The sequence below is a fragment of the Rhinatrema bivittatum genome, chromosome 2, assembly GCF_901001135.1.
Source record: "Rhinatrema bivittatum chromosome 2, aRhiBiv1.1, whole genome shotgun sequence".
NCBI classification, from domain to species: domain Eukaryota; kingdom Metazoa; phylum Chordata; class Amphibia; order Gymnophiona; family Rhinatrematidae; genus Rhinatrema; species Rhinatrema bivittatum.
In genome coordinates this window covers 245,205,660-245,227,920 of record NC_042616.1, presented here as the reverse complement: position 1 = coordinate 245,227,920, position 22,261 = coordinate 245,205,660, and the positions used below count along the sequence as shown (strand labels likewise).

General features: G+C 46.1%; 1 protein-coding gene across 1 annotated transcript in view; it reads right to left on the bottom strand.

Annotated features, from left to right (window-relative positions):
• The window catches only part of CAPN7 (calpain 7), a 141,326-nt gene that overhangs the window by 71,884 nt on the left and 47,181 nt on the right, over positions 1 to 22,261 (bottom strand). The window contains exons 6-8 of the mRNA XM_029589351.1: positions 22,084 to 22,170; positions 5,749 to 5,875; positions 4,379 to 4,464 (exon numbers count right to left, since the gene is read on the bottom strand). Of these exons, the coding sequence (XP_029445211.1) occupies positions 4,379 to 4,464; positions 5,749 to 5,875; positions 22,084 to 22,170 (300 nt within the window). The remainder of the gene's footprint in view (positions 1 to 4,378; positions 4,465 to 5,748; positions 5,876 to 22,083; positions 22,171 to 22,261) is intronic.

Genomic DNA, 22,261 nt, shown 5'->3' with positions numbered 1-22,261 from the left:
GCCCCCGGGCCGTAGCCACGCCCCCGTACCCGCCCCCAAAACGCTGCCGACACGCCCCCGGAACGCCGCCACGACCGGGCCCGCCCCCCGACACGCCCCCCTCCGAGAACCCCGGGACTTACGCGAGTCCCGGGGCTCTGCGCGCGCCGGGAGGCCTATGTAAAATAGGCTTCCCGGCGCGCAGGGCCCTGCTCGCGTAAATCCGCCCGGTTTTGGGCGGATTTACGCGAGCAGGGCTCTGAAAATCCGCCCCATTATGCCCATTAAAACACTCCTCTCCATCCCCACGAGGATTGCCCCTCCCATCTCCAACATCATCAACAAATCTATTTCGACTGGTGTTTTTCCTATGCAACTTAAGCATGCAATTATAAAGCAGACTCTCAAAAAACCAGACCTGGATCCATCTGAACCGGCCAATTATCGTCCTGTCTCAAACCTCCCATTATTGTCAAAAATTATAGAAAAAGTGATAAACAAACAACTCACGGACTATCTAGACGATAACCGATTATTATTTCTGTCACAATACGGTTTTCGTAAGTTCCATAGTACTGAAACTCTGCTAGTATCCCTCTCAGACTCTATTCTAAAAACACTAGATTCTGGTCATTCATACATTCTTGCCCTACTCGATATTTCCTCGGCATTTGACACGGTCAATCATAATATCCTTCTAACCCTACTCTCTCAAATCGGCATCACTGGCTCTGCACTAAACTGGATCCAATCTTTTTTGAAAGACAGGACATACAGTGTCAAGTTGGGATCCCAAATATCGAAACCAAGAAATCTGCTACAAGGTGTACCACAAGGCTCTTCGCTATCATCAACACTGTTTAACATTTACTTAGCACCTCTCTGTCGTCTCCTAGCAAAACTAAAACTCCATCACTTCATATATGCCGACGACGTACAGATTCTTATCCCTATTAATGATTCCCTCTCTAATGCTCTGAAAACCTGGGAATCAGCGCTGGCTGAAATAAAAAAGCTTCTCACAGAAAACTTCTTAGCTATAAACACCACCAAAACTGAACTCATCATCATCATGCCACACAATAACTTCCCCTCCAACACATCTCACCATTCTACTTCAGTTCTGCCCCTACTACAGCAAGTCCGCAGTCTTGGCGTCATTATTGACAACCATTTCACTTTAAAGAAATTCATCTCAGCTACAATAAAAATGGTTTTTTCAAACTTCACACACTAAAAAGAATTAAACCTCTTCTACATCCACAAGATTTCCGGACGGTATTGCAAGCTACCATACTACCAAAAATTGACTACTGTAACGCAATGCTCTTAGGTCTCCCTAAAAACTCAATTCAACCTTTACAGATGTTACAGAATGCAGCAGCTCGACTAATCACCAATACCCATCTCCATGATCACATAACACCTGCTCTCATGTTCTTGCATTGGCTCCCAGTAGCTTCTAGAATTACCTTTAAAGTTCTCACCCTCATACATAAGTCGATCTATAACCAAGAGGTGCAGTGGTTCTCGGAGCAGTTTGTGTTCCATACCTCCAAGAGACCCATAAGACATATCCATCAAGCCAAATTGGCAGCCCCCCCAACAAAAAAAATCAAACACGTGACCACAAGAGACCGTGCGATCTCCATTGCGGGAAGCAACTTATGGAACAAGATGCCCACTGACCTACGTCTGGAACCCTGCCATAAGAAATTCAAACAAGGACTCAAAATGTGGTTATTTGAACTAGCATTCACACAATGATCTCCTTTTAACTGAAATGCCATTCAATTTGCTACCCTCTCTCCCCATGCTCCGTTTCCCACCCTACCCTCTTTCCCTCCTCAATCTCCTTCTTCACCTTACCTGCCCACCCATCCATCCCCTTCCACCCATCCATCCCCACCCTCCCATCCCCATCATGATATTAATTAGCTTGAAATAACAGAAATGTCTTCGGTGCAATATAGAAATTGTACCCACTCTCAGAACCGGTATTGTTTTAGATATTTTAGTTATTGTGTTGGTTTGTAAAGGTTTAATAGTTACATCAATTTTTTAATTGTATGTTATACATTATTGGATGGTCCACAGTCTGTACAGTCTGTTTTCCATCAAAACTGTTATATGGAATTTATTTTATTTAATACCTATTAATAATGTCAATGTAAAGCTTGTTGCTAAGTTATTGTTAAATGTAAACCGCGGTGATGTATTTCTTTACGTACTGCGGTATATAAAAACCCTTAAATAAATAAATAAATAAAATAAATAAATAAATAAATATATATATATATATATATATGCGTTTTCTTTCACTCTGCTAGTGGAAATGAGGACTCCACTTTGGTTGCTGTCATGATAGCTGTGGGCTCCTACATGAAATGGAGACCAGTAAAAAATGAGAGACCGTACAAATGTAGTAAAGGATAGCATTTTGGGTGGAAAAGAAGCTTTTTAAAAAAAAAAAAAAAAAAAGGTCATAGTATGCGGCTGAAGCAGCATTGACTCTGGAGTAATACAAGACACTTCACAGAAAAGGTGGTGAATGCATGGATCGGCCTCCTAAGTACATGCAATGGAGGCAAAAATGATAATGAAATTCAAAAAAGCTTGGTACAATTTAGCAGTCCACTGAATTATTCTGAATAGATTAATATGGTGAACCGTAAAAGTACATTAAATTAAATATCCCAGTTGTTGGCTTTATAGAGACCTTTGTCCAGCAAGCAGTGGCTTGTGGCCTCCCTGGGACCAATATAGGGGAGTTGCGGGTAGATGTTAGGGTGAATAGTTTGTCAAGTTCAGAAGTCTCTTTCAGCTCCAAAGGGAAATCCCCTGCCGCCGCCCCCAACACCTCTGGGTGCTGGTGAATACAGTGAATTGCTGCTAGAAAACATCTCTCCTGGTGAGATCAGAGAACAGAGTAACAGCTCTGGGAATGCATCAGCGGCTGGAGCTCCCAATCAGATCACTATTCTGGGCACAGCTCTGGATGTAATGGTGAACATGAGGATCCACAGGGCTAGGCCCTAGAAGTTCTGCAAGGGCAAAGCAGAGTTTGGCAGCGGAACTGTTGATGCCATCCCCAGTAGGGTCCAAATCTGCACCCACAAGAAATCTGAACTGTCGTTTCAAATTCAAAAACCGAGACATTACTTTCGAAGATGATAAAATACATCTGCAAAACTGAGGGCAGAATCACTACCTTGTAAGCAATGGAGGTGGCTCTCATGGAAGATAGCCTAGTTGTAAGTACTACACTGCAAAAACTACAAATTCTTGAAAATACAACCAGGAAGTGTAAGTTATGTTGTATGACTTTTCCATGAGATAAGAATTTCTGTCAAATGTATTTTTAAACATATCCTCTGCCTTCACCAACCTCCCCACCCCGAGTCAATGCCACCCACCTTGAGGGTTTATAACTTGCTCTCCCTCAAGAGGAAAGTGACAGAGGAGAACGGTGCCCAAGACAACTTGGTTTCTACAGATAGACTGGATATCTCAGCTGCCTTGGTACAGACTCATCAGGAGAAGTTAACGAGAGCTACACCACTTGTCACATTTGTTCTGGAACCCAACAGGGACGGGACACTGGAAAGCATTTTTCCATAACAAAGATCTTCCTGTCTCTGCCCTGGTCAGGTAGTTTCCTGATTTTTTTTTTTTTTAAAGTGATCCAGAATAAGTGGAAAGCTTTTCCGAGGAAGAGATGTTCTACTAAGAGATTTCTTTTTAAAGTTTCCTAAGAAATGTACCATAAAATATCACTAGGAACAATTTATATATTTTTTGATTCTTCTCAGTTGGAAAGAATTAAAATGGTCCATAGGAGCCACTTAGTCTGCTTGAATTGTTTTCTGTTCAGCAGTGGGGGTGGTACCAGTTAGCTACAGACAGGATGGTAACTGTAATTTGCTTGGTGTTTGTTTTCTTGATTAATGGTTGGCATTAATATCTACCTCTCTGTTTTTCTTCCTGCCTGCTGTTTCAATCTTGCTTCCCCCTCCTTTATTGTGATCCTGATGCTGAGAGAATTGTTTTCTTTTCCTTCACTGTTTTTTTTTTTGTTTTTTTTTAAGAGGATACAAATGTTTGAATTTTCAGATAACGTACAAATTTTTTCCCATATCAAGGCTTGTCTCTTGGTATTATTTGTTACATTTGTACCATAGAAAGGAGAATAATATAAAAACAAAGCTTGGGACCATCATAGAAGATCTTTAGTAGTGAGAAAGTGATGTTAACGTGGAGAACAAGTAGGATCTGAGGTAAGTAGGGAAAACAGATAGAACAGATGGGCCTTGTAATCTTTTTCTGCCTTCATATTCTATTTATATGAAACAAACATCCAAGAAACCTCTGATACTGGCAATGGATGCAAGATCTTTACCTTGTAATCAGCTTTTTGTTGAACCGTCTTTCGTAAGCTGCACTGATAGCGAGAGATGCCACAAAAGAACAATCTGAAACTATTGTCTAAGGGGGAAAAAGAATATAGATAAAAATCATAAAATATACCACAATACAGCAGGCACAGCTCAACATCATGCGGCTACTACAGTAAAGCTTGCTGCTGCAGATGTACAGCAGAACTGAGGGAGGGGAAAAAAAACCTTGTAAAGTGTGAAAAAAAAAAAAAGAAAAGCAAATGAAAATAATTTGCATGTGCCACTTTATCAAATCTCTCCTGGCACCGCCAATTCTCCTTATGGAAAGAAAACTAGCCGGCATTTCACATTCTCTGCGAAAGGCATCCTGGAGTTGGGAAACAGCTATTATTCTACCACTGTTTGATCCTCGCCCCACCTGCATCAAGAGTGGTATCAATCAAGCAAGGTCCCTGAGGGCGGGGCATCTTTCATTGCAGTCATGAGCTTCCTCAAGCAAGGATCATCTTTGGACCATTATTTAGTCCTTTCTAATGTCCAAAAGTATTTCATCTTCACGGCATGCCAAGCCTTGCCAGATAAGGCAAAGCATGACAAATCTCCTTTACTGCAGTGCTACCAAAACATGGTACAGATCCTCAGCAGCCTGTATCTTTCATTTTTTTTGGATGAGGGGTGGTGAGCTAATCCTAAGAACATGCCACACTGGGTCAGACCAAGGGTCCATCAAGCCCAGCATCCTGTTTCCAACAGTGGCCAATACAGGCCACAAGAACCTGGCAAGTACCCAAAAACTAAGTCTATCCCATGTTACCGTTGCTAGTAATAGCAGTGGCTGTTTTCTAAGTCAGCTTAATTAATAGCAGGTAATGGACTTCTCCTCCAAAAACTTATCCAATCCTTTTTTAAACCCAGCTACACTAACAGATACAACTCTGTGGCTCCTTATAAAACAGTAAGATGTCCAAAGTGCAAGGCCAAAAGGTATGTGGTAGAGAAACGATAAAATTTCTTTCAATTATGACAAATATTGGAAGTGCTGCACACAAATGGCCAACCTTACGAAGACAGGTTTCATGCTTGGAGTGGCACTGCTGCAACTAGATCATAAAATCTGTCAATTTTGGCTGTTCCAATGCCCAACCCTAATGCAAGGGTCTGCATGATTATAAATCAAATTTCAGGTTATGGGAAGATTGCCACACTGAAGAGAAATTTATAATTTGTATCTACAAGGCTACAGAAATGAAAATCAAGATACTATCTATCATATCCTTGAAAAATATACTCACTTTGCATTATCAGTGTTATGCTTACTAAAACAAACAAAAACAAAAAAAAACCAAAAACAAAACAGTACCATAAATCTTACCTGCTTTATACTAAAACTGGATACTGTGTAGATCATTGTAGGATTGTTGGCTATGTCATCTGGTCGCACCCATCTAGAAAATATTGCTTTCTGCTTTGGGGACAACGCTAGCTTGCCAAGTCTGTCTCTGAAGTTAAAACAGAATTCAGCAGTTTAAAATCATTTATAACAGAAGAATACATCTTAAAATGATCGATCAATCTTTATGACAAGCAAGTCATGATATGCCTCCACTGTACGCTGCAGTTAGGTAATGGAACCACCTGGCCAGACTTTGCAGATTGGTTTACTGTACCCAAAGCAGAAAGTTTGATTGAGCTATGTCCTTCCCTTGCTATACTGTGCACATCATATGCAGTCTCTAGAGATCCAAGACCAGTTCTGGGCTATCGGCCAACATTTCAGACGAGTTACTATTGCTTTCAAAAAGATAAAGTTATCAGCTGAAAAAAAACAACATTACTAATTTAAAAAATATCCAACATTAGAAAGATGACTGTTTTGGGTCCAGCTGTTTCTTTTTGCTCCTTTGGCCTTTTAAGTTAATCAAAGGCAGACTCTCATTCTTCCCTTCTAACCTAGCCATGGCAGTGTTGGTATCACAGACTATGGCTCCCTTCCCTCTCCCCATCCAGCTAAGATTTGGTACATATGCACACAGAGTCTGGGCAGTAGCTGTAACTTTTAGGAGATGGCTGGGGTTGTGAACACTGTTTCTGCAGCATTTCAGGTCCTCCTGGCCACAGGAGCCAGAGTCTGGGGTTGGTAATTGAACCTGGGCTGCTTAGGACAAAACAGAATTGCAAACGATTTTTAAGACCAGAGGAGGCAAAAATAGAAAAATTGGTTCTTACCTGCTAATTTTCATTTTTGGACTACCACAGATCAGTCCAGATGCATGGGTTTTACCTCCCTACCAGCAGATGGAGACAGAGACGAGAAGCTTTACTGACTGCTACTTAACCTAGTACGCCACCTGCAGTGTGTATCCAAGCCAAGATGAGATTAAGTATAACCAGAATAAACCCGTAATTTGGAACCCTCACTTCTCTCTCAGATAAAGCAGCAGAGAGATGAAGCCCCTTTAAATGGAGCCCTGTGCCAACAAATATAGGTGACACAACCTTCTCACCAGCAATCAATTCTGTACATACTGAAAACAAGAGCAGGCTTCTCAGAATAGGTGAGTCTCTGGACTGATCTGTGGTATTCCAGGAACGAAAATTAGCAAGTAAGAACCAATTTTCCTTTCCTGCTCATACCCCAGATCAGTCCAGATGCCCGATATGTTCCCAAGCTCCCCTAAACCACACGGGAATGTGATAGCCCCACGCGCAGCACACTCTACCCAAATCCAGCTGAGTCTGGAGTTCGAATATCCAGTCTGGTGAATGTGTGCAGCGATATTCATGTAGCCGTTCAACATATTTCTCGCAGACAAAAGCTGACACTTGGCCCATGAGGTTGCCTGTGCCAGAGTCGAGTGAGCCCACAGGCCCTCAGGCACTGGCCAACTCTTGAAAATATGCGCCAATCCAATTGCTTCCTTTAGCCACCATACAAAAAAGTAGCCTTGGAAATCTTACTCCCTTTCTTTGGTCCACTCCAAAGCATGAAGAGGTGATCCAATCTCCAAAAACTGTTGGTAAGATTAATATACCTTAACAAAGCTCGACGTGCATACAACAAATGAAGCTCTTCCGCATGAGGCACAGATGAATCCAAGTTTGTAACTGCAGGGACTTCCACTGTCTGACTGAGATGAAAGGTAAACACAACCTTTGGCAGGAAGGAAGGCACTGTGCGCAATGATACGCCCTCCTCCGAAATCTGCAGAAAAACATCCCTACGCAATAACGACTGAAGTTCTGAAATCTTTCTGGTAGAACAAATAGCCACCAAAAAGTCCACATTCAGGGCTAGATCTTTTAGAGACGCCCTCTTCAATGGTTCAAACAGAGCTCTATGTTAGTACCCGCAGAACCAGATTAAGGTTCCACAAGAGACATCTTCACTGGAGGTGTAAATGCTTCACCCCTCCTCCTCCCCCCCGAAGAGAACAAACCACAACCGGATGTGAAGGCAGAGAAACTCCCTGCACCTTACCTCGAAGACAGCCTAAGACTGCTACCTACATCCAAAGGGAATTAAAAACCAGTCACTTCACCAGACCTCTATGCAAGAATGTCAGAATATGCGAGACAGACGCCTGGGTTGGCTGTATGCCCTGCTGCAGACACCATATCTCGAATACTCTCTAATATAAGCCCAGGATGCAGATGGACATCTAGCTTGTAGCAAAGTGGCTATGACTTTCTCAGAATAACCTTTCCATCTCAAAAGCCATGCCACGAGACAAAAGCAATTCACCTGTTCCAAAAATATTGGACTCTGATGCAGCACTTTCTGAAGGTGTCCAAATCTTAACAGCTCATACACAACCAAGTTTACTACATCTACAAACCACAGGTGTTACAGCCACTCCAGAGCCACGAGAATCACGTCACCCAAATACCTCTCTGTTCGACTCACTGTGCCCACCAAGGGACATAGAGGGAATACTACAGAAGGATCCCCGTTGGCTAAGGCAGGACCAGAGCACCTATCCCTTCTGCTCCATACTCCCACATGCAGCTCAAAAAAATCAGGATGCCTTAGCATTCTGTCTCAACGCCATCAAATCCATGAGGGGTACACACCCCACCTGGCCTGAACGAGAAGCATCGCTTCCTCTGTCAGCTCCAATTCTCCAAGGTCTATTCTCTTCCGACTGAGAAAGTCCACTTGAACGCTGTCCACCCTAGCAATGGGAAACGCTGCCAGAACTGACAGGTGTAGCTCTGCCCAGTGAAACAATTCCTGAGCCTCTTGTGAGACCATTCAACTTTTTGTCTCCCCCTGATGGTTGATATAAGCCACAGTCATTGCACTGGCCGATAAGGTGCTCACCGCTCAACTGTGAAACAGTGGCTGAAATGAAAGCAATGCTAACCAAACTGCTCTCGTTTCCAACTGATTGATAGACCATGAGGCCTCCTCCTCCGACCATTGGTCTTGAGCCTTCTGACCCTAACACACTGCACCCAAAACCATAAAGGTTGGCATCGGTGGTTACTATCACCCATTCCGGGATCTCCAATTCCACTCCTCGTTACAGACTGGCCCAAGAAAGCCACTACGATAGACTGTACCCGGCCACGCGTTGCTGTGGCTCAGTCTGGTTAAATGGAAAAGAAAGAAAAGAGAAAGCGCACGTTTCGAATATGTTTAATTTCACAATGCTTGTGGGTATACAATATTTTTTGTTGTTCCATTGTCTGTGCAGATATAGAGATTGTCTGGTTTGCTGACTCTAGAACACACAACATATAATTGTCCATGTGAGAAGCAATCCGTGTCTAGATAATTCTAGAAATGAAAGAATGAAAAAAGAAAAAAACAAACTATACTCAGTAAATGAACGGTATGGTAAACGACACCGCTCAAGTCCAACGCAATGTCACACGAAATAATTAAATCAAAATGAAAATAAATCGAAATCTATGAAAATTCAATTTAACAATGCAATCGGAAACACTGAAATGTAATCGTAAAATATTTAGTCCAAGCCGTTAAGCCCGTTAAAACGGGCGAGATTTTTGTCCCCTCTCCTCCTACGTCTTTGCTCTGCTCCTCTCCCCCCCCCCCCCCCCCCAAGCACCACGAAGGGCCAGAGGCGGTGGTGGTAGGAGCTGTAGCGGTGGCAGAGGGGGATCTCGCGAGGTGTAATGGTCCTGCCATCCCAACTCCCTCCCCCCTTCCCTGGTGGCGGAGGGACAGGCTCAGACCCCTTTCACTCTATCCTTACAGGCCCCAACTCCTTTGCTCTCCCATTCCCCTCTACACTGAACCCCTTCCACTGTAACCTATAAGTGGAGAGCTGGGGGGGGGGGGGGGAGAGAATCTCTCTCTCATACAGCCCCCTACATAGGCTTCCTCTCTCTCTTGCACATACACTCTCCCTCTGTCCCTCACACATGCACGCCCAATCCCTCTCACACACATACACAATCCCTCACGTAGTCTCCCCCTCTCTCTGGCACTCACACTCGCCTTCAGCACACATTACCACACTTCTCTCTCACACAGTTAAAACTCTGTCCCGTCCCCCCCCCCCCTCGCAAAGGGCAGGCGGCAGGCACTGCAACAGATTCGGGACACGTTGCCTAGCTTACTTTGTTCTTTCTGGGAGACCTGTGCCTTTAAGAAATCCGATCAGGAGCTTGGGGAGGAGGGAGCAGGCTTTCAGTTTCATCACGGTGCTTTGCTGGGAGTGGGGGTGGAGCGATGCCCATGTAAACTCTTCTCGTGGCGGCTGAGACCTACGGGCGGGTTGACAGCACTGCCTTCCCCCTCCCCCCACAGTTGTGGGATATTTACTTGGCTTCTCCTTATCTGCGGGACTCAGGGGGCGGGGGAGGAAGGCAAGCTGTTCTCTGTTCAGCTCTTTGTGCTTTGGCTGCTGCAGGCTGCAGCTGCTTGTGATCTCTTGACAGCCGCTTTCTACTGCATTTGCTCTGCTCCGGCCGTCCCAACTCCCTCCCCCCCTTCCCCGGCGGTGGACGGACTGGCTTGGCGACTCTTCTACCCTTTCCTCCTCCTGTGTGTAACTGTCCGGCAGTCCCTACTCCCTCCCCCCTTCCCCAGCGGGGGAGGAACGGGCTGAGCCGTTTCTCAGAGCGGCGACTCGTCTGCCCTTTCCTCCTCCCCTCTGTGACACCCAGCATGTAGCGCAGAGCTCTATGGTCCGCACATGCGCGGTAGAGCTGCTCTCTACTGCGCATTTACGGGCTGTCGGTCAGAGCCCATTTATATTGTAGATAGCGTTTGTTGCTTGTACGTCCAACAGATGGCGCTGTTTTTCCAAAAAAGCATGTTTTTACCTGTCACAGGTGTGACATCTATATAATATAGGTATATAAAAACATGCGCGTATTCGAATGCAACGTTGTGTCAAAATTTCGGGGAAGAACTTTCAGAGATTTAAGATTTTGAACAAATGAACATTTACATTTTTATTTATATAGATAAAAAAGTTTCCACGATTCTTCCCAGCACTGAAGTCAGGCTCACCGGTCTATAGTTTCTCCGATCACCCCTGGAGCCCTTTTTAAATATCAGGTTACACTGACCATCTTCCCATCTTCAAGTACAATAGATGATTTTAATGACAGGTTACAAATGAATTGAAATAGATCTGAAATTTCATTTTTTATTTCTTTCAAAATCCTGGGGTGTATACCATCCGGTTCAGGTGATTTACTACTCTTCAGTTTGTCAATTTGGCCTACCCCATCTTCCAGGTTCACCGTGTTTTGCTTCAGTTCATGTGAATCATTACCTTGAAAACTGTTTCTGGAACGGTTATCTACCCAACATCCTCTTCAGTAAACACCGAAGCAAAGAATTTGTTTAATCTTTCTGCGATGGCCTTATCTTTCCTAAGTGCCCCTTTAACCCCTCGATCATCTAACGGTCCAACTCCCTCATAGGCTTTTTGCTTTGGATATAATTTTAAAAGATTTTATTATGAGTTTTTGCCTTTACAACCAACCTCTTCAAATTCTCTCTTAGCCTGTCTTACCAATGTCTTACATTTAACTTGCCAATGCTTATGCTTTATCCTGTTTTATTCAGATGGATCCTTCTTCCAATTTTTGAATGAAGATCTTTTGGATAAAATAGTCTCTTTCACCTCACTTTTTAGTCATGCTAGCAATCATTTGACCTTCCTTTCACCTTTCTGAATGCGTGGAATATATCTGGACTGCACTTCTAAGATGGTATATTTTGACAATGTCCACGCTTGTTGCACACTCTTTACCTTTGTAACTGCACCATTTAGTTGGGGTGGTTTTTTTTCTCATTTTATTAAGATTTCCCTTTTGAAAGTTTAGTGCTAGAGCCATGGATTTACTTACTGTCCCCCCTTTCAGTCATTAATTCAAATTTGATCATATTATGATCACTATTGCCAAGCAGCACCACCACTGTTACCTCTCTCACCAAATCCTGCATTCCACTGAGAATTAGATCTACAATTGCGCCCTCACTTGTCAGTTCCTGAACCAACTGCTCCATAAAACTGTCATTTATTCCATTCAGGAACTTTATCTCTCTAGCATGTCCTGATGTTTCACTTACCCAGTCAAAACTGGGGTAATTGAAATCTCTCATTACTACTGTACTACCAATTTGGTTAGCTTCCCTAATTTCTCTTAGCATTTCACTTTCCGTCTCACCATCTTGGCCAGGAACACGGCAGTATATTCCTATCACTATACTCTTCCTCAACACACAAGGGATTTCTACCCATAAAGATTTGATTATGCATTTAGTCTCATATAGGATCTTTATTCTGTTGGACTCCATGCCATCCCTGGCATAACGCGCCACCCCTCCACCAAGATGCTTGTCTCTGTCATTGCAATATAATTTGTACCCTGGTATAGCACTATCTCATTAGTTATCCTCTTTTCACCATGTCTCTGAGATGCCAATTAAGCTTATTCACTGCTATACACTAATTCTCCCATCTTACTTTTTAGACTTCTGGCATTAGCATACAAACATTTCAAAGTGTATTTTTTGTTTGTATTAACATTCTGCTTTTCAGTTGATAGGGAAAAATTGGAATCTTTTAGCTCAGTTGAGTTTTTAATTATAGACACTTGGACTACTTTTCTTATTATTGGAACCTCTCTGTTGGGATGCCCTAACTCTAATGCTTCATTAGTATTCTTTGAAGATACCTCCCTGTGAACAATGCGCTGCTGTGAGACTGTCAGCTTTCCCCTTTGATTTAGTTAAAAGCTGCTCCATCTCCTTTTTAAAAGTTAGTGCCAGCAGCCTGGTTCCATCCTGGTTAAGGAGGAGCCCATCTCTTCAGAAAAGATTCCCCCATCCCCAAAAGGTTCCTCAGTTCCTTACAAAATTGAATCCCTCTTCCTTGCACCATCATCTCATTCACACATTGAGACTCCAGAGCTCTGCCTGCCTCTGAAGACCTGCACGTAGAACAGGGAGCATTTCAGAGAATGCTACCCTGGAGGTTCTGTATTTCAGCTTTCTATCTAAGAGCCTAAATTTGGCTTCAAGTTCCTCCCTCCCACATTTTCCTATGTCGTTGGTGCTCGCATGTACCATGACAGCTGGCTCCTCCCCAGCACTGTCTAAAATTCTATCTAGGTGACACGTGAGGTCCGTCACCTTCACACCAAGTAGGCATATTACCAGGCAATCCTCACGTCCACCATCCATCCAGCTGTCTACATTCTTAATAATCAAATCACCAACTATGATGGCTGACCTAGCCCTTCCCTCCTGGGCAGTAGCCTTGGAAGATACATCCTCGATGTGAGAGGACAGTGTACCACCTGGAGAACAGTTCCTTGCTACATGATCATTTCCTGCTGCACCAGCTTGATAGTCTCCAATCATGAGATCTTCCTCCTCCAAGGCAGCACAGGACTGCCAGACTGGAGTTGGGACTTGGCTCCTATGTCCCTGAAGGTCTCATCTATATACCTCTGTGTCAGCTTTTTCAGGTCTGCGACTCTAGCCTCCAGAGATCGGACTCATTCTCCGAGAGAAATGAGCTGTTTGTACCTGATGCTTCAGTCGAATGAGTATGTGCAGATATGCTTCATTCAATTCCAAGGATGCCAGGAACTCTCCTGTATGGACCACCACCATAACTGACTGCAGAATTTTCATTCGAAAACGAGACATTCATATTCTTGAAATCTAAAATCGGCCTGAAAGTTCCTTCTTTCTTTGGAACCATGAAGTAGATGGAATACCTACCTTTTCCCTGATCCTCTCAAGGAACCGGGACTATGGCCTCCAGGTGCCTCAACCATCCTACCGCCTTGCGAACAGCCACCTGCTTGGCAAGGGATCTGCAAGGGGAGACTCCATATGCTTCTTGAACCAGCTGAACAAATTCTAATGCGTAATTAGTCTCTTATTTCCAGTACCCATCGGTCCACTGTGACTTTGGCCCACTCTTCATAAAAAAGAGCCTGCCACTCTCTGGGCGCCTGCGAAGAAGAGTGGGCCGGCCTCATTTCATTGCGAGGTATTAGTTCCCCCGACTCCCTAACTGGAGTTTTCCTGGGCTGGCTTCCGCCCGCCCCAAAAGGACTGCGCCCTACCTGTGCTTTGTCTCCAAGGTGTGGAGGAACCTCTAATCTGCCAATATCTTATTGTTACTAAAGCAAAACAGAGTAGAGAAGGGTCTTTTGCCCCTCTTCGCTTTACCCTCAGGCAAATTATGCCCTTTGGACTCTCTCAGGTGTTTTATCAACTGTTCTCAGTCCTCTCCAAACAGAAACTTGCCCTTGAAGGGCAGAGCACTCAGCTGAGATTTGGACCAGACATCTGGTGACCAATTCTTCAACCATAGGAGTCTTCTGGTTGAAACTGCTATCATAATCCTGGAGAAGGTCCTCATCAAATCATGTAAAGCATCCGCCACTAGGCCACCGCCACTTCCAAATGTTCCGCTTGCTTGTCTGCAGACGGAGGGAATGCCTCCTTTGTCTGCGAGTGCTGTACCCAGCGCAAACATGCTCTTTGCATGAAGCTACTGCACACAGTCGCCCTAATGCCCAAAGCCAAAACTTCAAAAATCCTCTTGAGCTGATTCTCTAATTTATGGTCCTGCGCGTCCTTCAGAGTGGGATGGTTGCTTTCTTGGTCACTGCAGAGACCAATGCATCCACCTTCGGCAGCATCAAAAGGTAGAGAACCTTCTCCGGTAGGGGGTATAACTTTGCCATTGCTCTCCTCACCTTTAGACTGGTTTCTAGCGTATCCCACTCCCCGACCACAAACTTTTTTACTGACTTATGGAAAGGGAAGGTTTTTGCTGGACCCCGCAAGCCATCCATGACAGGATCCACTCCCTCATGATTGGACTCCTCTTGCAGTATCTTAATGCCCAGTTCTTTCAACCCTTATAAAATTAGAGGCCATAATTCCTCGTTTCTGAATAGCCTCACTACCTTAGGGTTATCACCCTCGGCTACCGGAACTTCCTCAGGATACAAAAGATCAGGCAGCAAGTCTCCCTCTAGAGCCCCTTCTGCCAGGGCATCCACCCCTTCAGAGACTCAGTCCTTCCTGGATCTGCTCTGCTGTCCTACCGTGCTGAGCACTGCGAGGATACTCCCAGTGTCCAACTTTGGCCTTTTCGTTGGCTGTGGGTTCTCTTGAGGTTGACAATACTTCTCCACTGCTGCCTTCCTGGCGAGAAACACTTCATGGAGAAGCAACACAAACTCCAACAAAAACACCTGCAGCTACTCAAAACTCCTGGAGATCCTCAGTGCCCTCAGAGTCAACAGGTACCTCTGCGGTGCATGAAACAGCCAGGGATAGAGAAGAGGGGAAATCCCTTGTATCTCCTTTTGTGCAGATACCCCTGAAACCAAAATGGCTGCCGTTCCGCTTGCTAGTGCAGCTGCGGTGCTTCCCCCCTCCTCCAATGATCTAATTTTTATTTTCCCCAACAGCTCTGAAACAGATCAATTTCAGTAGCCCTCTCTCCCGGAGCTGTAGAACACACACAGTCCCACCGAAGTCAGTTGCGCCTGTAGTTCTTGCCGCTATCCTAAGCTAGCACCATTTTCGCCCATGACATACATGCTGCCTATTTGTTCCAAGCAATATCAGCCCCCTCATCAATGGGACAAGTATTGACCAACGGGGCACCCCGTCTTAGTGGTGGGTCACTGATCACCTGTAGAAAACACAATGCTGCCCTCTTCTCCTCTTGATAAATCCCAACACCAGCCCTCTCAGCCTCTTATTTTTTTTTTAAACTTCATAAATAAACAATGAAAATATCTTCCTGAAATCTGCTGCCGAGTGCACTGCTGGATAGAAAGGGCTGTCCAGGGCATTGAGGAAACTGGACCACCATCTGTCTAAAAACCTTCATGAATGTAGATGTGAGCTCCAGAAAAAGGCCACCAAACCCCCCTGCTCGCCTCCTTCTACTGGGAAGGATGGTCCTGCCAGGCACCTGATGACTTCCAGGGAGGACTACTCCTAACTTTTTTTTTTCTAACTCCAGACTTGGAGAAATTACTTACCTGATAATTTAGTTTTCTTTAGTGTAGACAGATGGACTCAGGACTAATGGGTATAGTGCTCTTCTGCTAGCAGATGGGAGACGGAGTCAGATTTCAAAGCTGACGTCACTCTAGATATACCCCTGCAGTAACCTTAGCTCTTCAGTATTCTCTTTGAAAAGCCATTGTGGATATATCTTTGCTTAAATAATTTGATTAAACTTGATTAAAACTTGAACTGGTTTAACTAATTTCCAAACTGGGGACCGCCAGTGCACTCAACTAATTAACGCCGACAACGGATAAACTGTGAGTGTCTTGAACTAGAGGTAGGCCGCAGCTTACCCGTATTTGCTTAGTCTCGAGGTTTGCTATCCGAGGTTCTCCTTTTCTGGGGCAGCCGTGGGCGGGATGCTGAGTCCATCTGTCTACATTAAGGAAAACGAAATTATCAGGTAAGCAATTTCTCCGTTTCCTAGTGTGAATCCAGATGGACTCAGGACCAATGGGATGTAGAAAAGCTACTCCCGGACAGGGCAGGAGGCTGCCCATGGCCCACTTAGTACTGCCCTTGCGAAGGCTGCGTCTTCTCAGGCTTGAACATCCAGGCGGTAGAACCTGGAAAAGGTGTGTATGCAGGACCATGTTGCCGCCCAACAGATCTCGGCGGGCGATAGTAGCTTGGTTTCTGCCCAAGAAACTGCCTGGGCCCTTGTAGAATGAGCCTTAACCTGTAATGGTAAGGGCTTCCCTGCCTCTATGTAGGCTGCCTTGATTACTTCCTTGATCCAGCGGGCTATGGTTGCCACGAGGCCGCTTCTCCTTGTTTCTTCCCGCTGTGAAGGACGAACAAACGGTCCGTTTTGTGCACCAGTTCCGATCTTTCCAGGTACCATACTAGGAGTCTGCAGACATTTAGGTGGCGAAGAAGGCATGAGTCTTCAGAGTCCTTATGTTCATCTGGAGATGGTAGTGTGATAGCTTGGTTTAAGTGAAACTGGGAAACCACTTTCGGTAGAAAGGAGGGGACAGTGCACAGCTGTATGGTTCCAGGCAAGAACCTAAGGAACGGTTCCCGACAGGAAAGTGCCTGTAGTTCGGAGATGCGCAGAGCTGAACATATTGCCACCAGGAATACAGTCTTCAACGTTACAAGGCGTAGTGACAGACTGCGTGTTGGTCTGAAGGAATCCCCAGCTAGGAAATCTAATAATAGATTGAGATTCCATAGAGGCACCGGCCACTTCAAGGGTGGTTGGAATTGTTTAACACCTTTCAGAAAGCGGGTCAAATCCGGATGGGTTGATAGCCAGATACCGTCCACTTCGGCCCTGAAGCAGGACAGTGCGGCTACTTGGACTTTGAGAGAGTTGAGTGACAACCCCTTCTTCATACCATCCTGTAGGAATTCCAGAATTATGGGAATCTTGGCTGTCCGCGGAAGTATCCCGCAGTCCTCACACCAGGCTTTGAAAACTCTCCAGATCCGTATGTAAGACAGGGATGTGGAGAACTTGCGCGCGTGGAGCAGGGTGTCAATCACGGCCTTTGAGTAACCGCGCTTCTTCAGGTGAATCCTCTCAAGGGCCAGAACGTAAGAGGGAATCGAGCCGGATCTTCGTAGAGAATCAGGGAAGGTCCCTGTGTGGAGGTAGGCACAGAGGGTTCCCCGCAAGGAGTCTTTGCATGTCTGCATACCATGGTAGTCTTGGCCAGTCCGGGGCCACTAGTAGAACTAATCCCCTGTGATATGTTCTATCTTGCGGATGACCTTGTCCAGTAGTGGCCATGGGGGGGGGAAGGAGTACAGTAAGTCTTCCTCTGGCCAAGTCTGGACGAGAGCGTCGATCCCTTGGGAGTGTGGCTCTCGTCTGCAGCTGAAGAACTTGGGAACTTGGGCACTGAGACGGGTGGCCAGTAGGTCCGTGGCTGGGAGGCCCCAGTGATTTACTATAAGTTGGAAGGCTGTGGTCAACAGCGTCCATTCTCCTGGGTCCAGGCTCTCTCTGCTGAGGAAGTCTGCTGAGACATTGTCTTTTCCTGTGATATGGGAGGCCGAGATTCCTTGTAGGTTTATCTCCGCCCATGCCAAGAAGGGATCTATCTCCAGAGACACCTGCTGGCTCCTGGTTCCTCCCTGGCGGTTGATGTAAGCAACAGTTGTCACGTTGTTCGACATTACTTGAATTGCTTTGCCTCGAAGTCTGTGGCTGAATTGCAAGCACGCTAGTCTGACTGCTCGAGCTTCCAGGCAGTTTATGTTCCATTTCGCCTCTTCCTTGTTCCATTGTCCCTGGGCAGTCAGTTCCTGACAGTGGGGCTCCCCACCCTCGCAGGCTCGTGTCAGTGGTGAGCAAGGTCCAGTTCGGTGGGGATAGGCTTACTCTTCTGCTTAGGTGGTCTTCCTGTAGCCACCACTGGAGTTGAGAATATACCTCAGCCGGTAGTTGGAAGCGAATTGAGTAGTTCTGGGACAGTAGGTTCCATCAAGACAGTAAGGAGCACTGGAGCGGTCGCATATGGGCCCTTGCCCACAGGACAACCTCCAGGGTTGATGCCATGAGGCCGAGGACTTGAAGATAGTCCCATACCTTGAGGTGTGCATTGGTCATCAATCGTCGTAATTGTTCCATCAGTTACCTTCTCCTCGGGGGAGGAGGACTTTGTTCTGTTTGGTGTCAAAAAGGGCCCCCAGGTACTCTAGGGATTGAGAGGGCTGCAAACTGCTCTTGCCCGTGTTCACGACCCAACTGAGTTCCTGCAGTAGGCTCTTGACTCTGCTATTCAACTGTCGGCTCTCTTCCGAAGACTTTGCCTTGATCAGCCAGTCGTCCAGGTAAGGGTGTTGCCGCCACGACCACCACAATTTTGGTGAATGTTCTGGGAGCGGTCGCTAGGCCGAAAGGTAGCGCTCGGAACTGGTAATGGTGGCCCAGTATCACAAAGCATAGAAAACGCTGGTGATCTTGATGGACCGGAATGTGAAGGTAGGCTTCGGAGTGGTCCAGGGAGGCCAGAAACTCTCCTGGTTGTACTGCCATTATGACTGAGTGAAGAGTCTCCATGCGGAAGTGTAGTATCCACAGATGACGGTTGACATTCTTGAGATCCAAGACGGGTCGGAATTATCCTTCTTTCTTGGGGATGATAAAATAGATGGAATAGCGCCCCGTATTTTGTTGGGGCATGGGAACTGGAGTTATTGCCTTCAGACTGAGTAGTCTTGTCAGGTTGGCTTCCACTGCCAGTCTCTTGGTGTGAGAGTGGCAGGGTGACATCATAAATTTGTCTCGAGCGATGCTGTGGAACTCCAGAGAATAACCTTCTCGAATGATGTTTAGAACCTATTTGTCAGACGTGATCTCGACCCATCTTTAGTAGAAGAGGGCAAATCGACCCCCTATTTCCTCTTCCTGTAGATGGGTCGGCCCATTCTCATTGTGGAGCATGACTGGAGCCTGCCTCCGGGCATGCTCCTCTCTTGGTCTGTCTGTTCCGAAAGGGCTGGGACCTTCCGGAGGGATGAGGTGCCTGGAACTGCAAGTTCCTGTAAGGTGTAAAGCGTTGTGAGCCTCTGCCCTTGGTTCTTCTGGGAGAGGGACGCCGAGATCTTTTACTCCTATCTTCTGGTAGCCGAGGCACTGGGGATTCGCCCCACTTGCTGGCTAACTTTTCCACTTCGTTTCCGAACAAGAGGGATCCTTTAAAGGGTATCCTTGTGAGATTCGCTTTAGATGTCGTGTCAGCAGACCAATTCCGTAGCCATAGTTGTCTTCTGGTTGCAACTACCGAGGCTACGCCTCTGGCTGAGGTGCACACCAGGTCTGAGCTTGCATCCGTCAGGAATGCTGCTGCAGGTTCCATCATCTCACCGGTATACGTTCCAGAGGTTTTTGCCTTTCTCGAGAGGAGCAAGCAGGAACGTGCCACCAGTGCGCAGCAGGAGGCAATCTGCAGTGTCATTGTTGTTGCGTCGAAGGCCTGCTTAAGGATGGATTCCAGTCATCTATCCTGAGTATCCTTCAATGCAGCCCCTCCCTCAACGGGAATCGTTGTTCGCTTAGAGACGGCACAGACCATGGCGTCCACTTTTGGGAAACACAGGCATTCCTTGGTCACTGGTTCTAGAGGGTATAGGGCTTCCAAGGCCTGACCTCCTCTGAAGCTGGCCTCCGGGGCATCCCATTCCAGGTCGATGAGTTCCTGGATGGCTTCCATCATTGCGAAGTAGCATGAGGCTTTACGAAGGGACACCAGGATGGAGTTCTTCTTTGGTTCCGCCATCAGGTCCATTCCTGGAATATCCAGAGTCTGCAGAGTCTGGGAAACAAGGGCTGGTAGTTCATCCTTGTGGAAGAAGCAAAGCATGGTTCGGTATGCTTCCAGGCCTGGAAGAATTTCTCCTTATTCCATGGAGTCGCCATCATCTGAGGTATCTAGATCCCTGTCAGGGAAATTCTTGGTTAGGTGAGGCATATCCCAAGGCATCTGAGCAGGGCCGGGAGGAACTTGTACTTCTGGCAGGGGTTGAGCCTGAGGCACAGCCGGGGCTGATTGCGCCTGAACGAAGGTTTGTAGCCCTTGGAAAAATTCTAACCAGAAGAAGGTCCCTGGGTCCATGTTAACCCCAGGGGGAGTCTGTGTAGGAGCCCCTGAGGGGCCCTCTTGTGGACAGGCTATATCAGAGATGCATAGATTCGGGGAACTATCGTCTGTAGTAGTTCCGGACCCATCCCTAGACAGTGAGGGACCAGGCTTTGGTTCCCCCTGGGCTTCCTCGCAATGCTAGCACAGGCAGGACTCCAGTTCAGGCTGCGCGTCTCTTATGTGGCAGGCTGTGCACAGAGAATTCCTTCTGGCCTTTTTGGGTGCTGGTGCCACTGCTTCTAGCTTCAATGCACGCGTGTAATTGTAAACGTGGCTGTGCATGTAGATGTGTGCGCTCCATTGTGTGCGCGGCTGTACTGGACGCACACAAGTTAGGCACATCGGCCACCCAGCCTGCCCCGTGCATACCACCGGTCGAGAAGGGAAGATGGTGCCGGCGCCCCCGAGGGTCTCCTCGTGGACCCCTGTACCGGATCGGGACCTAGCTCAACCCAATCGGTGCTCCCTTTTAACTCGCCGGAAAAGAAATCGAATCGGTATGGCAATCCAAGCCTCGGAAATCAGAGACCTGAATTTAAAGTTTTCTGCTTACCTGGTGTCGGCGCGTACTGATCAAGGGCCAGGACAGTCTCCAGCTGCGGGGGGGAAAAGGGCTTTACCTTCACCACCATGCTAGGTTGTGCACCTGCTACCTTTCAGCTACCCTGGGGACTAAGTCCATGCCAGGAACCAGCTCCCGGAACAAGGCACACCTCTGAGGGATATTGAAAATCACCTCAGGAATTCTCAACTGGGGGAGGGACCCTTAGGTTTCACTGCAGGAGAGCAGGGCTCGATCTTCAAGATAAATTTTATTTTTCTTTACTGTAATTCTTAACACTATTCTAGTGTGTGGGATAGTGTCCACATCTGCTAGGAGTCGGAGAGATACTGAAGAGCTGAGGTTTCTGCAGGGGTATATCTAGAGTGACTTCAGCTTTGAAATCTGACTCAGTCTCCCATCTGCTAGCAGAAGAGCACTATACCCATTGGTCCTGAGTCCATCTGGCTACACGCTAGGAAAGCAAGTTTTACACCTCTACAACTTCTGGAAATACTGAGGGACTGCAGTGGCACACTAGGTTAAGAAGCAGTGTCAGTAAAGCATTTCTTCTGTCTCCATCTGCTGATAGGGAGGCAAAACACAGGCATCTGGAGTGATCTGGGGTATTTTTTTTTTTTTTTTAGAAAGCCTTAAATGTTCAAATTCTGAAGGGAAAATAGGCTTTTCGATAGCCTGTTCTATCTGGAAAATTAGAAGCAGAAACCATCTTCCAGCACACTCACACCTCCCTTCAATGGGGTCAAAACACTGTCTTATGTACCAGCAGTACAGTAAAGCTTTTCTTCTCTATCTCCATCTGCTGGTAGGGGAGAAAAACCTAATTGTCTGGACTGATCTGAAGGGCGATAAAGGAAGTGAAGAAGTTTCTCAGGTTGCTACTAAGCTTGACTATTTCAGCAACACACGAACAGTTCAAAGCTTCTTTAGGTATGGATTGCTAAGCAGCTTATTATTAAGAAATTAGGCAGAAGAAACAAGAAGCCTTGGCAGCTGATGCTCACTTACGAGAACGGCATGGGAAAGGCAAAGCGCTCCCTTAGATCAACCCTCATGAACGGTACATATTCAACGTTGTTTATCTTTGAGGTCCTTCTGTATATCAAAGGCAAGCAGAAATATATTAGGTCATAAGAGAGAACATACACAATATTAAATGCTTTTCTTTGAAAATTGTATGTCAGTA